Source organism: Terrapene carolina, unplaced genomic scaffold, assembly GCF_002925995.2.
Source record: "Terrapene carolina triunguis isolate 2854851 unplaced genomic scaffold, T_m_triunguis-2.0 Scaffold67, whole genome shotgun sequence".
In the NCBI taxonomy this organism is placed as follows: Eukaryota; Metazoa; Chordata; order Testudines; family Emydidae; genus Terrapene; species Terrapene triunguis.
In genome coordinates, this window is record NW_020664418.1 from 7,482,242 (window position 1) to 7,498,294 (window position 16,053).

The 16,053-nt window shown below is 46.5% G+C and overlaps 1 protein-coding gene across 4 annotated transcripts in view; it reads right to left on the reverse strand.

The window, feature by feature from the left end:
- The window catches only part of NEO1 (neogenin 1), a 530,841-nt gene that overhangs the window by 83,742 nt on the left and 431,046 nt on the right, over positions 1 to 16,053 (reverse strand). For all 4 annotated transcript variants that reach the window (XM_026648200.2, XM_026648198.2, XM_026648199.2 and 1 more), the window contains exon 9: positions 11,295 to 11,449. In XM_026648200.2, the coding sequence (XP_026503985.1) occupies positions 11,295 to 11,449 (155 nt within the window). The remainder of the gene's footprint in view (positions 1 to 11,294; positions 11,450 to 16,053) is intronic.

Consider the following 16,053-nt stretch of genomic DNA (forward strand, 5'->3'; position numbering starts at 1 on the left):
AAAATGCTCTTTATTTTCTTTATGACTGGCAATCATATCCCATTCTTAAAAAATACAGATTTAGGTAGTGAAACAGACAAGACAGTTACCCATCTTTTCGTAACCATTGTTCTTCAAGATGTGTTGTTTATGTCCATTCTATTCTAGGTTTGGCACGCCCATGTGTGCAGTCATCGGAGATTTCTGACTTACTGGTATCTGGAGGGCCGTCTGTGGTACCCCCATGGAGTGTCACGCTCATGCGTCGATATATCAGGTGCCGCCGGCCCTATGCCCTCTCAGTTCCTTCTTACTGACAACTCCAAGAAGGGCAGGAGGGTGGGTAATGGAATGGACATGAGCAACACATCTTGAAGGTAACCATTTTTTCTTCTTCGAGTGCTTGCTCATGTTGATTCCATTCTAGATGACTCACAAGCAGTGTCCATGGAGGTAGGCTTGGAGTTCACAGTCTTGCAGCTTGCAGCACTGCTCTGCCAAAGCCAGCCTCTCAAGCTTGCTGGGTAAGCGCATAATGAGATGCAAACGTATGGACAGACGACCAGTTAGTGGCCCTACAGATCTCTTGGATTGGTACCTGTGCCAGGAAGGCCGCTGATGATGCTTGTGCCCTAGTTCAGTGTGCCATCACGATCACTGGCAGAGGCACCTTCGCCAGCTCATAGCAGTGGTGGATGCATGCCATGATCCAAGACGAAACCCTCTGAGTAGAAACTGGGCGATGTTTCATCCTGTCTGCCACCACAACGAACAACTGCGTTGACTTACGGAATGGCTTCATTCTATCTACGTGGATGGCCAACACCCTCCTGATGTCCAGGGTGTGTAGCTTGTGCTCCTTATCTGACGTATGAGGTTTTGGAAAGAAGACGGGTAAGTATATGTCCTGGCCAGTTTGAAACTGGGAAACGACTTTAGGCAGAAATGCTGGGTGCAGTCGCAACTGGACCTTATCCTTGTAGAAGACCATATAGGGTGGTTCTGAAGTAAGCGCCCTGATCTTGGACAGGGCCAATGTTATTGCGACCACAAATGAAATCTTCCAGGAGAGAAGCAGGAGAGAGCAGGAAGCCAGAGGCTCAAATTGCTCCACGAGCTTTGACAGCATCAGATTCAGGTCCCAGGGAGGGACGGAATCCCGGACTTGCAGGTAGAGATGCTCCAGACCTTTAAAAAATAAAAAGTTTCCTACCTTTTTTGTAACTTGTTCTTCGAGATGTGTTGCTCGTGTCCATTCCATTCTAGGTGCATGCGTGCCCACGTGCACAATTGTCAGAGACTTTTGCCTTAGTAGTATCTGTAGGGTTGGCTGTGGCGCCCTCTGAAGTTCCATGCTCATGCATCGGTATATCAGGTGCTGCCGGCCCTATGCCCTCTCAGTTCCTTCTTGCTGGCCACTCCAACAGAGGGGCAGGTAATGGAATGGACATGAGCAACACATCTCGAAGAACAACAGTTATGAAAAGGTAGGTAACCATTTTTTCTTCTTCGAGTGCTTGCTCATGTCAATTCCATTCTAGATGACTCACAAGTAGTATTCCTGGAGGTAGGTTCGGAGTTCACAGACGTGCTGCTTGTAATACAGCTCTACCGAAGCCGGCGTTGTCTCGGGCTTGCTGGGTAAGCGCATAGTGAGACATGAACGTGCGAACGGACAACCAAGTGGCGGCCCTGCAGATATCTGGAATTGGCACATGAGCCAATCAAGTGGGTGGTTACAATCGATGGCAGAGGCACTTTTGCCTGATCATAGCAAAATCAAATACAGGTGGTGATCCAAGATGAAATTCTCTGGGTGAACACAGGATGACCTTTCATCCTATCCGCCACTGCAATGAACAACTGTGTCGACTTGTGAAATGGTTTGGTCTTTTTGATGTAGAAGGCTAGCGTTCTCCTGACATCGAGGGAGTGCAACCTATGTTCCTCAGACTTATGAGGCTTTGGGAAGAAGACTGGCAAAAATATGTCCTGGCTCACGTGAAATTGCGAAACCACCTTGGACAGGAAAGCCGGATGCAGCTGCAGCTGGATCTTCAGACAGAAGTTATCGCCACCAGGAATGACACCTTCCAGAAGAGCAGAAGAAGGGAACAGGATGCCAAGGGCTCAAAGGGAGCTCTCATGAACCGCTCGAGTACTAGATTCAGGTCCCATGGAGGGATTGGATCCCAGACCTGGGGGTAGAGTCACTCCAGACCTTTCAAGAACCGGCCAGTCATGTTATGAACGAAGACCAACCTGCCCTGGAACGGAGGGTGAAAGGCTGATATGGCAGCCAAGTGGACCTTAATTGATGAAAGGGACAAGCCCTGGAGCTTGAGATGCATAAGGTAGTCCAGGATCAACTGCAGCGAGGCCTGCTCAGGCCTAACCTGTTGGGCCGAGGCCCAGCATGTGAATAATTTCCATTTGGCCAGATAGGTTGCTCTAGTGGAGGGCTTTCTACTACCCAGTAGGACCTGCTGGACGTGGGCCGAGTACTCTGCACTTCAGCAGTCAACCATGCAATAACCAAGCTGTTAAGTGCAATGCTGCTAGATTTGGGTGCAGGAGCCTGCCGTGATACTGGGATAGGCGATCTGGCCAGAGGGGCAGCTGCAGCGGGGTCATCACTGACAGGTCCATCAGCATGCCGAACCAGTGTTGGCGAGGCCAAGCCGGTGCTATCACGATAACCTTGGCTTTGTCCTGCTTGATCTTCACGAGGACTCTGTGAAGCAATGGCACTGGTGGGAAAGCATACATCAGAGCTCCAGACCACAGAAGTAAGAAGGCGTCTAACAGGGAGCCCCTGTCGATCCCTTGAAATGAGCAGAACAGGTGGCATTTCCTGTTCTGACGAATCGCGAGATCCCCATTTTCAGAAGATCCCGCTGCCCACCTCAGGGTGGAGTGACCGCTCGTGGCGAGATGAGAAGGCTCTGCTGAGGCGATTTGCTAATGCATTCCTGATCCCGGGGAGGTGTACTGCCACGAAATGAATGGCATGCTGCACACAGAAGTCCCAGAGCCGGAGGACTTCCTGGCAAAGGGCTGACGACCTTGCACTACCTTGCTTGTTGATATAAAACGTGGCGGTGTTGTCCATCGTGGTGGTGTTCGTCAGGACTTGAACCACCTTGTAAGTGGGACCGAAAAGCCTGACAGGCCAAGCGAACCACTCTGAGCTCCCTGATTCGGGCATCGCTCTCAAGCGCACCTTCAAAATGAGTGTTTCTGGCCCCCGGGATGCTGCACCAGGCCAGGCTACATGGGTGAGCGGGAGGAGGAAGGGCGGCAGTAACTAAAGCTCGTGTCTCTATCCTTTCTCCTTGTAGACCCTTGACGGGGCTGCCAAGGCCTTGGTGGCAGGGTCAGCCGGAACTGCTTCCATGCAGACTGCAGCGTATGCATGTCCAGCGAGTGAAGGGTGGCCTGAGTGTCCTTTAATCCACGCAGCCTCACATCAGTCTGCACTGAAAAGAAACCATTCCCATCGAATGGGAGGTCCTGGATAGAGGTCTGCATCTCTTGGGACAGGACGGCGGTCTGAAGCCAAGAGCTGCGCCTCATAACCTCCGCCGCCGCGACCACCCTACCTGCCTTGTCCGCCACGTCCCATACCATTTGGAGGGAGCACCTAGCCACTGTGGTGCGCTCCTCCACCAGGTTGCTGAATTCCTGGCCCAGACCCTGTGGGAAGGACTCCTTGAACTTATGGAGGGAGTCCCATAAGTTAAAAGTGTACCTGCCCAAGAGGGCCTGATGGTTCACCACCCGGAATTGCAGGCTGGCTGTTGAATAAATTTTTCTCCCAAAAAGGTCCAGTCTTTTGGCCTCTTTATTTTTGGGAGTTGAACTAGTGTGCTCCTGCTTGTCCTTTTCGTTAGCCGCAGGGACAACCAGTGAGCCCGGAGGTGGGTGGGTATAAAGGTACTCGAACCCTTTGGCTGGGACGAAGTACTACTTTTCGGCCCTTTTGGAGGTGGAAGGGATGGATGACCGGGTCTGCCAGAGGCAATTTTCAGGACCCCGTCATACACTGGTAGTGCAACACTTGCCGGGGTAGAGGCTGAGAGGACTCTGAACAAAGTATCCACCTGCTTGGCCATCTCTTCCACCTGGTGTTCCTTAAAATCATTTGGCGGGTTGGCCCTCAAGAGTCCTGCGACCACCTCATCTGGGGCTGAGGATGATGATGAGGCATCATCCCCGGTGGGGGAGGGAAGTTTTGGGGTGGGCACTGTCTCCTCCACCCCGACCTCCGAGCGGGTCTCATGCACTGAGCCTGATGCCACCAGCTGTTGCTCCGAGGTGACAGCAGATAAGCGGTGCAAAGGGGACATCGTCATCACCAGCATGCCCCATGCACTCCAATAAGGCCATTGCGCTGGCCACTGGTTGTGTTGCCAAGGCGGTGACATAGACACAGATGCAGACTCAGGTGCCTAATCGCACTGGTGGGGTCTTGGCAAGGGGCTGAACTGCCCTTCTATGCTGGAGGAATCCCCTTTTGGTGACCACGGCGGGGCTGTTGACACCTGCGTCTGCTGGAGTTTGAACCCACTGCCTCTTGTCCTGCTCTCTATGGCAAAACAGAATAACTTTTCTTCATTTTTTTGTTGTTGCAGCCTTTCATATATCTGAAGACCATTATCATATCCCCCCCTTAATCTCCTCTTTTCCAAATTAAACATATCCAGTTCCTTCAACCTTTGCTCATATGACTTGCATTCCATCCCTTTGACCATCTTTGTCGCTCGCCTCTAGATCCTTTCCAGTTTCTCTATATCCTTTCTATACATTGGACACCAAAACTGGACACAGCACTCCAGCTGAGGCTTAACAAGCACTGAGTAGAGTGGTACTATCACTTCCTGTGACTTGCATGCTATGCCTCTGTTAATGCAAACAAAAATTGCATTTGCTTTTTTTGCAACAGCATTACATTGCTGACTCGGGTTGAGGTTGTGATCCATCACAACTCCCAGATCCTTCTCAGCAGTGCTGCTGCTATGCCAGTTTTCCTTGAGGAGGTGTTGCGCTATACAGTCAAGAATGAATACACTTGCTCTGAGGTCCAATGGGAAGTGAGCAGAAGACTTATTGAGAGTCTCTGGGTGAGGATAACAAGGGAAAAGAACAGTAGCAATGTTATGGTGGGGGTCTATTATAGACCACCAAATCAGGAAGAGGAAGTAGATGAGTCATTCTACAAGTAGGTAACAAGATAACTAACACACATGAGCTAGTATTAATGGAGGGTTTTAACTTTCCCTGATATCTGTTGGAAGACTATTGCAGCAAAACATAATCCTGCAAATCCTACAAATTATTAGCATGTGTAGGGGACAACTTTCCAATTCAGAAATTTGAGGAAACAACCAGGGGGTTACCCATTTTGGATCTAGTTTTGACCAACAGGGATGAATTAGTTGCAAATGTGAAGGTGGATGGGAACTTGGGAGGATGTGATCGTGATCTGATAGAATTCAAGATCCTATGGAAAGGAGGACACGAGAACAGCAAAACAAGGACACTTAACTTCAGATAGGCAGACTTCAACTGACTCAAAGAAATTGTAGGCAAGGTGCCATGAAAAGACCAATTAGGAAGAAAAGAAGTCAAAAGGGGCTGACAGTTCTTTAAAGATGTAATACTATAGGCTCAATATCAAGCTATTCTGACACAGAGGAAAGATAAGAAGAGCCATGGGAGGCCAATGTGGCTGCACAAGGAGCTTTTTAGCTATCTAAAAACCAAAAGGGATACATACAGGAAATGGACGGAAGGTCATGTCACCAAGGAAGTATACATGGGAATAGTACGAGCATGTAGGGACAAAATCAGGAAAGCCAAGGTGAAGAATGAGTTATAGCTGGCAAGAAATGTTAGAGATAGCAGGAAGAGGTTCTTCAAATATGTCAGACAAAAAAAGAAAGATTAAGCACGCTGTTGGCTTGCTGCTCAATGGAGAAGGTGAGCTGAGAACAGAAGATGATAAGAAGGCAGAGCTTTGCCTCAGTTTTCTCACAAAAAAATAACGTGACCAGATGACTAGTGAAGTTACCATTGACAATAAATGTAAGGGATACAGATCGGGATAAGAAAAGAACATGTTAGAGATCTTCTGACCAATTTGCCTATTTAGAAACTAGGGGATTAACTCCCTGAAAGAAAACTATTGTCTTCCTCTCATGGATAAAAGTGACCCAGCCAAAATTGTAATTAGATCTGCTTACAAAAGTGGAAAGAACTAAATCTGGTTCACTCTGACTGTTTGAATTATTTGGTTATGAATCATTTCATTGAATTAGCACCAACAGCTAAATCCATCCTATGTCTATCCCTAAAAGGGCTTTTCTTATCCTAAGGGAGATTTTCAGTAGACAATTAAATATTTCAAACAAACAATTAAAAATGTTTATTAATGTTTCCCAGTTCCTTTGATTCCAATCCATTTGTCTTCTTTACATCTATGTTACTAGAACATTATGGTTGCATGGTTAAAAAATGGTTGCACTCAAAAATCAGTAAACAAAAAATCAAGGACAGACATTATTACAAAACTCTGCCTGCTTGTGCACACACATTATGATACAGTTACACCGTCACAGACTAAATTTCAAATACATTATTTTTTCCACAACCTTAGATGCACATTGTGACTCTAAGAGCATTCCAATGCCAGAGGGCAGGGAGGCCCCTGGTATCTAGCAGCGTCTCAGTGTGCCCCAAATCATTCTTGTCATAATCTGTATTTAAAAGGTGTCATGTAAGGTATGATATGCAAACTGGTAATGCGCTGATCATTAATAGTATTGAGTTGTGTATGCATGGGTGATATATGAAAAATTATAAATATGTGCTGGAAATACATTCTAAAAATGTGTTGGCAGGTAGGGCTTAAGTTACCCACTCTATACAAAGGAACATGTCTCTAATATAAATTAAGCAAAAAGAGACAATGGAAGTACATTTACATAAAAGGTAAACAAAGCCATCAAACTAGCAAGTTGGGAAATAGTCATATAATTAACATGACAGGGGGAGAAGACTGCAAAAATTAACATGGCATCATCAAGCTGAGCCCCCAGAAGGGCTTCCTGACTGAAAACACAGATAAACTTCGAGGATATAAGCAGAGAACCATATTGATGTCTTTCACCTGACGAGACAAAGAAACTAGGTGCTTTGAGCTCTGTGGTGAGAAAACTACTCTGAACAAAAGGTTCTAGTTTCTTAAGTTACGGTTTACTCTTAGAAGCGTATTTTTTTTGTTTAACGATTTCTATCCCAATTCCCTCTACTTGGTATTACTCAACTATCTGCTCTTTGTTAATTTTGGTTTATTACACAATCATCTCGGTGCAGTGTTTCAAGCTGAAGAGTAAAATCCTCAGCCAAACTACCAGGCTAGTGCTATGTAGTCTCTTTAAATGGACCAGAGAACTTGATAAGGTTTGTGAGTGCTGCCGTGCGACAGGCTGAGCACTGCAGAGGAGATGGTCTGGGGGAGACTCGAGGGGCTGTTGCCATCACCCTGGAAGGAGTAACCAGGATGGTGGAAGGCAGGGTGAGGCCATCGTCCTGTAAGGAGGCTGCTGGTGTCAGGATGCTGAGCCACAGCTGCACAGCTCAGAAGCACCCAGGACTACAGGGCAGGCAGTGACACAACCCCTTACTGATCTGAGTGAACACCCAAAGTGTCACACATATATGGGTATCTTGTACTGCTGTCTACTACTACGTATGTGCCAGAATCAATGAAAGTAAGTTATATGAAAAGTAAACCACACTTCCACAGTATACTAGATTAAGTATACAATACTTTAAAAGTGAACATTTACATGTATATACAGGTAAGTATTGTATATAATACACTTGCAGCATCTTAGTATGGAAGCATTGGTTGGTTGGTTCTGTAATTAAGGCTGAGTTGAATTTTGCACCTGAAGTAGGGATTCACCCACTTTGTTTCATATTACAAATACCATGTATCCCTCCCCAAATTACAGACTTACTCCAATTTACAAATTAATTTAGGAGTTAAAAATAATTTGAAATGGCTCCTTTAAGAAGTTTAGTTCCCTGGGTCAGATTATTTTGGTCCTGAATGGTGTTACAGAATAACAGATTCTTCAAACTTTCCATATTGTGTGCATGTATATAAAGAATTAATACTTGTTTTCCCCATTATTCTTTATAACAAAACAACCTTAACTCTGCTCTAACATGAGGGGAAAAATGAAACTTCTTTTTAACCTGGGACTACAAACATTATAAACTAATCATAACTGTCTGGTCAATTCACTGCAACGCTACAGGATGGAGCTAAGATTTGGGTGCCTTAACTATGTATTTTCATACCTTAGCTGTAAGGATAAGGACTTTATCTGTAGACATATTGCAAGGCCTAAAGTCTAAGGCCTTTGTCTGCAGCAGATTAAAAGAGCAGCAGCCATTAGCTGAGAAGCAGGAAGTCACATCCTCACATTCCATATAATTTACATCAAAACAATGTAATATGAGGCTGTTAAGAAGGACACCCCGTCCTAATGGCACCCACTAGCACCAGATAAAGAAACAGATCTTAAGATGGTTAAAGAAAACTTAATTTGATAGCCTTCTGTCTGTCAAGAAATCACTTATCAATAGTTGTGGTTGTGAAATCCTAATTTCTTTATTGTTTTATCATTATGGTCCCCACTTCTCTATTGTTTGTCTGTATGAGCTCTGTCTGGTTCTTTGATTGTTTCTGTCTGTTACATAATTAATTTTGCTAGGTGTAAATCAATTAAGGTGGTGGGGTAGGATTGGTTAGAAAATTTTGTTACAATATATTAGCATTGGTTAGTAAAATTTTAGTAAATTGATTGGTTAAGGTACAGCTAAGCAGGCCTCAATTTTCACTATATAAACTGGGGTCCAAGAGGAAGTTCTTTGGGAACCAACTCCAGGATACAGCACCTAGAACAGAGCTGCCAGACCTCAACACTCTGCCAATGACACCGGGCAGAAACTGAAGTCCCCCAGATGGACCTGATCCTGACTGGCCATCAAGAAATGTTCATCTCTTTTATTGGGAGTAGTGAGCATTGTATGTGTAGCGTGTGCATTCTGGGTTTCGGTAATTGTTAATAAATAGAGGTTACATAGGATATTACTGTGTAAGGCTCTTTCACTGGTAAAAGACACCATAAACCTGCAAAAGATTAAGCCCTGACTCCACAAGGAAAGGGTGTTTGCTCTAAGTCCACATGGAAAGGGTGTTTGCCCGAAGCAGGAGTAGAGCCTGGAGCCCTAGGAACTCGGAAAGGGTGGGTGCCTAAATTAAGAGGATTATGCCTTGAGCCCTAGGAACTGAGTAAAGGTGGGTGCCCTAGAGCAGAGGTTCTCAACCGGGGGTCCGTGAGACCTTTCAAGGGGGCCACGGGGCCTAGCGGCTGAAGCCCCGATCCCTGGCACCCTCCCCTCCCCCCCGCGGGGCTGAAGGCCCGATCCCCAGTGCCCCCTCCCCCACAGGGCTGAAGCCTTGATCTCCAGCGCCTGCCCCCCACCCCGCAGGGCTGAAACCAGGGGAGGCGCGGGGCTGAAGCTCTGATCCTAGGCGCCCCCGTGGGGCTGAAGCAGGGAGGCACAGGGCTGAATCCTAGAGCCCCTAGCCCTTGTGCTCCCTGTGGGGCAGAAGCCCTGAGCACATGGCAGAGTTGGGGAAATTGAGGGCATTGCCTCCCCACAAACTACAGCTCAAGATCAAGGCAGTCCCGGGGGCAGTTCCACACCTTCCCCGAGTCCCCCTCATCTCCTCTCCCCGCCCCCTGACCAGGCTGGAGGCGGGAAGCCGCAGCCGGGCAGTGCGGGACAGCTGCTGCTCTGGCTGGTGCCATGGAGCAGGCAGCTTCAGCATTCCTTCCTCTCCTGCTGGTGCCCCAGGTTGAAGCTGCTCCTCAGCTTCCAGTCCCCTTTGCTCCCACAGAGACAGCTGGTAAGAGCCCCATGGGTGGGGAGACCCAGCTCCATGGCTGGCAGACCCCTCCGGGACAAGGGACCACAGGGAAGCCCTTCCAGCACATAGCCCCTAATACCCCTCTCCCTATACCCTGAGCTACACCCTCCCTGCACCCTGAGTTATCTCCTGTCTGCACACAGCCCCAGTACCCTTCTCCCTGCACCCTGAGCTACCCCCTGCCTGCACAGCCCCAGTACCCCTCTCCCTGCACCCTGACCTACCCCCCTGCCTGCACACAGCCCCAGCTACCCCCTCCCTGCTAGTTGAGCTACCCACTGCATGCACATAGCCCCTAGCGACCACCTCCTTGCACCCTAAGCTGTTTTTAAACTTTTTGAGCTAAGCCCCCCACCTTTGAGTTATAATTTTTGGTTGTGTGGCCCTCCCCGAACCCAGACAGGCTGGGTGGCCTGCTGAGGTGAGTCAGGGGGTGGGGGTGACGCTCCCTCCCTAGACCCTGCCATGCGGAGCTGGCTCGAGCCCTGCTGGCCCCTGCCCCCCCCAAATAGAAATCAAACTACGCCTATGCCCAAGGCCCCTGCCCCGAGGCCCCCCCCGCCAGGCCCTGAAGTTTTTATAACATGTCAAGGGGGGCTTCAGAGAGAAAAAGGTTGAGAACCCCTGCTCTAGAGTGTGACAGTAACAGAGAATTTTGTGCGGGTAACATAGCATGTTTGACTCTCTTAAGTTTATCCTTAACTCTGAATTTCCTGGATTTATAACACATATTTCTGGGACAATTACAACATCCCAACAATTACAAGGTTAAGTTACTCAACCTCAACTCCAGGTTAACACTTTTTAAGCTATTTGCAGTGTTACTATAGTCGTGTTAGTCCCAGGATACGAGAGGGACAAGGGGAGTGAAGTTATATCTTTTATTGGATCAACTTCTCTTGGTGAAAGAGGCAAGCTTTCAAGCTCCATAGAGCTCCTTCTTCAGTTCAGTTTTTATCTGGTCATGTTAATTGAAGCAGTCTATATTGTGACAAAATAGAATGTTAATTCAAATATATTAAGAAATTTTAATATTTAATTTCAATTTTTAAGGATCCATATATTACAATATTAAATTTATATTTCCAAATATAAATAATACCGATTAGTTTAATATTATAATATGAGGCAGACTTGAAAAATTCAGTCTAAAGCTATACTAGTAAGATCAGCAAGTGCAACCAGAGCATGAATAGCAACTTATTATGGGAAAAGGCCAGGAGAAGGAAAAAACTGTTTGCAATGGCAGTTGTAGATCTAGGTCAATGGAAGTCAGTAAGGGGTAGAAATGTTCAAGGCTTACCTTCAGGCTGAGTCGCCACCTTCAGTGGTACTGAGCTCTCTCCAGGGCCATGTTTGTTTTGAGCCACAACTCGGAAAACATACACGGTCTCTGGCATCAGGTTTTGGATTGTCACTTGCATCTCTCCAGGACGACTTGTATTTTCAACACGTTCCCTTTAGGAAAGAAAAGATTTGGGCAGGAACGCAAAAGTGAAGATTTATCATTGATTAGTAAAAGGATAGTTTGTACATATCTAACAAAGTAATTGATATGATTAATTATATTACATTGATTACACATTAATGTTAATATGCCAAAAGCACTTAAGACAAACAGCTTCTAGTTCTGCAGCTTCATTTTGAACAAACATAGCAAAGAAAAAAAGTTACACAACACCACAATGAGGGGAGGAGGAGGGCACTGTTTTGTTGGATTGTCTTATTCTTCATAACCAGATAATAATTCAACTTGAAAATTTGTCATAGAAGTCCAAAGCCCTGGGAGAAAAATTAAGAACTGTTTAAACTGTTTTGGTTATTAATTCAGAGGATTTTTTTTAAAGCATCAGTTTACAATTCTCTTTTGAGCTCAAACTTGATTTAGTTCATTCTGATATTTGGACATTTTTTGTAAAATGTCTAAGGCTATGTTTGCAGTGTTGTCACTTTCACCAACAGAAGTTGGTCCAGTGAAAGATATGACCTCACCCACCTTGTCTCTAAGAAACAGTACGGCACATAATACCAAGCAGTGATCTTAGACGACCCTTACAATACTTGGCACTAAGAGTCTAGTTGTGGCCAATAGTGTATGTTTAAGTTTAAGATGGAGACTCAATCCTTAACTTTTAAAATGTAACAGATTTTTTCAGTTCATGTCACAACCTCGAAGTAAAACTTCATCCATTTTGATCAGCCCAGCAGCTTGAAAGTTCACATGAGGAAAAGTACTTTGCCAAACTAGACTGAAATGTAGTGTACGTTAGATAGACTTCAAGAGAGTTTTTAATATTTTGCTGGAATTCCTTTTTAATTTTTTTTTGGTGACTGGCAAAAGATGCAATACAGTTTAAATCCAGTATGGGGTGTTGGGATTTGTTACAGACCAGCAGATGGAACTAGAGAATAGGATGAGTAACTCCCTAAAACAACACCTATCAGCAACAAGTGGGGGGGAAAACTCCAGGTAGAGGGGATTTCAATTTGGGAGACGAATGGTGAAGGCCTCATGTAGTCAGTAATAAAACATCTTTAGACTTTTCTAAAAATTATAAATGATAATTTTCTAACAAAAAAGATGTTGCACCAAACATGAAATAACTCTACTTTGGACATCTTTATGACTGATAAAGATGAATTAATCACTGGACTGGAAGTTGGTAATTGTCTGGGAACCAATGATCATGAGCTGATGACATTCAATATGGGCAAATAGAGGATACCTTCAATCAGTAATATATATACTTGCTGCTTCAAAAGGGCTAGTTTCTCAAAGTTAAGGAAATGAGCAAAAATGATTGGGAGGAAAAATTTAGACAGAAAAATGAGAGTGCAAATTGGGAGTTTTTAAAAAAGAGTTTATTAGATGGTCAAAAAGCCTCAATTTCAAAATCAAGAAAGAGAACAAATTTGGTTAAAAGCCCATCCTCATTTAGTGGAAAAGTGAAGGAAACAATTAGAAGTAAAAAAAAAAAAGCAATATATAAGAAATGGAAAACGGGAGACGTAGAGATAGCAGTTGATATAAATTAGAAGTTATGAAGTGCAGAAAATTGATAAGAGAAGCTACAGACACCATAGCTGGCAGGGCTATGGACAACAAAGAGGGTTTAAAAAAAAAAAAAAAAGCATATTAGGAACAAAAGAAATTATATCAATGTTACAGGACTATTACTAGACGGAGATTGTGATGAGGTGTGCTCCCCACACTGGCCCTGCAATAGCTGAATTAGGCCAGGTGGGCCCGATCAGCTGGAGGCAGCTAATTAGAGAGAAGCTCACCTGTGAGGGAGCGGCAGGGCTTCCAGAAAAGACAGGAAACTGGAAGCAAAGGGGACTGCAGGGAAGGAGACTGCAGTCACTCCCTGGGGAAAAGGGGGTGGGGCGGCAGAGATGAGTTGTCTAAATTACTCCCTGGGAGGAGGGAGTGAAGAGACTGGCAAACCCAAAGGAGTGGGAAGAGCCAGGAGGGTATGGAAGCAGCTCAGTGAAAGGCAGCAAGGTGCAGGGAATGGATCTTGGCTGCTGTGTAGAGGGTTCCTGAGCTGGAACCCTGAGTAGAGAGTGGGCCTGGGTTCCCCTGCCAGCCACTTCAGGAGTGGCACTGTAACACAGTGAAGAAGAAGACTGCCTGAGACTGCTGGAGAGCAGGAACTTTGATACACTCCTCCTCACCTTCCCCCTTCCCCCGAAGAAAGGGAAACCACAATAGTGACCTGAGTCACAAAGAGGACAGCTGTGGCTCCTGAGAGCAAGAGAGGAGCTTCAGAGGAGAAACTGACAGGGTGTAACCGCTGGAAGGGGCATCAGCCTGACTTAGCTAATCCCCAGAACCACCAGGAGGCAGCACCATCCAGCAGTGAGTACAGCAACCCCATTACAGAGATAATGAAATTGTTAATAATGTTGCAAAAAGGCAAAAATGTTCAATAAATATTTCTCTTTTGTATTTGGAAAGAAGTAGGATGATGAAATACTTTCCAGTCCAGCAGTAAGTGAGGAAGTTAGACATAATCTACTAGTGAGAATTATTTTAAAATCAGCCAGCCCAGATAACTTCCACCCAAGAGCTATAAAAGAGTTGAACACAGAATGCAGGTCACACGTACAGAAGGGAGGACTGTATTCTGGAAAGTAGTGATTCCAAAGGATTTAGCAGGCAGAGTGGACAAACAAGTGAACTTGAGCTGCCAGAGTGGTGCTATGACAAAAATGACTAATGCAATCCTTGGATGTATAAACAGGGGAGTAGGAGTAGGGAGGTGACTTTCTCTCTCTATACAGCATTGGTGAGCAGATCTGGTATCCACATTTTAAAAAGGATGTTGAAAAATTGGAGAGGGAGCAGAAAAAAGCCACAAAACTGATTGCAGGGCTGGAGAAAATGCCTTACAGTGCGAGATTTAGCTCAATTTCCTTATTTTATCAAAAACAAGATTAAGGGGTGACTTGATTTAAGTACCTTCATGGGGTTCTAATGGGTTCTACAAAGCGCTTTAATATAGTAGAGCAGAGATGGGCAAACTACGGCCTGCTGGCCACATCCGGCCCGCGGGACCCTCCTGCCCAGCCCCTGAGCTCCTGGCCCAGGAGGCTAGCCCCCAGCCCCTCCCTTGATGTTCCCCCTCCCTTGCAGCCTCAGCTCACGGCGCTGCCGGTGCAATGCTTTGGGCAGCAGGGCTGCAAGCTCTTGCCGGGTAGCGCAGCTGCAGAGCTGAGGCCTGACCTGGCACTCTGTGCTGCGCGGTGGCGTGGCTGGCTCCAGCCGGGCGGCACAGCTGCCTGTCCTGGTGCTGTGGGTGGCACGGCTGTAGCACCGCCAGCCACCGGTGCTCCAGGCAGTGTGGTAAGGGGGCAGGGAGTGGGGATTGGATAGTGGGCAGGGGAGTTCGGAGTGGTGGTCAGGGGCCGGGGGTGTGGATAGGGGTCGGGGCGGTCAGAGGGCTGGGAACAGTGGGGTTGAATGGGGGAAGGGGTCCCGGAGGGGCAGTCAGGAAGGAGAGGGGTGTTGGATGGGGCGGCAGGGGGCAGTCAGGGGCAGGGGTTCTGGGGGTGGTCAGGGAGAAGGGGTGGTTGGATGGGGCAGGGGTCCCGGGGAGTTAGTCAGGAATGAGAGGAGGGGTTGGATGGGGTGGCGGGGGGCAGTTGGGGTGGGGGGGCTGGGGGCAGTCAGGGAACAGGGGGGCCAGATGGGGCAGGAGTCCTGGGGGGGGCGCGTCAGGGGGCGAGAAGCAAGGGGGCTCGGATAAGGGGCGGGGGCTGGGCCACGCCTGGCTGTATGGGGAGGCACAGCCTCCGCTAACCGGCCCTCCATACAATTTTGGAAATTCGATGTGGCCCTCAGGTCAAAAAGTTTGCCCACTCCTATACCCTGTTTCCCCGAAAATAAGACAGTGTCTTATATTAATTTTTGCTCCCAAAGATGCGCTGGGTCTTATTTTCAGGGGAAGTCTTATTTTTCCTGGAGCTTCGGGGCCTTATATTCCGGGGTGGCCTTATTATCCGGGAGGTCTTATTTTCGGGGGATGCCTTATATTACAGCGAGAGGCAAAACTGGAAGTAGGTCTTATTTTCGGGGGATGTCTTACTTTCGGGGAAACACGGTAGTAGAAAAAGGCTGAACAAGAACCAATGGCTGGAAACTTAAGCCAGACAAATCCAAATTAGAAATTAGGCACATTTTTAAATGGCGAGATTGATTAACCACTGGAACAAATTACCAAGGAGAATGATAAATCTCCATCTCGTTATCCTCAAATCAAGACTGGATGCCTTTCTGGAAGATATGCTTAAGCCTAGCACACGTTATGCTTTAGTCATACATCGTTATTGAGCTCAATACATGGGTAATTGGCCTGTTGATACACAGGAGGTAAAACTAGCTGATCGGACCTTTCTGAACATAAACTCTATGAAGTGTCACCTGTGTTATCAAATATCAGAGGGGTAGCCATGTTAGACTGAATCTGTAAAAAGCAACAGAGGGTCCTGTGGCACCTTTAAGACTAACAGAAGTATTGGGAGCATAAGCTTTCGTGGGTAAGAACCTCACTTCTTCA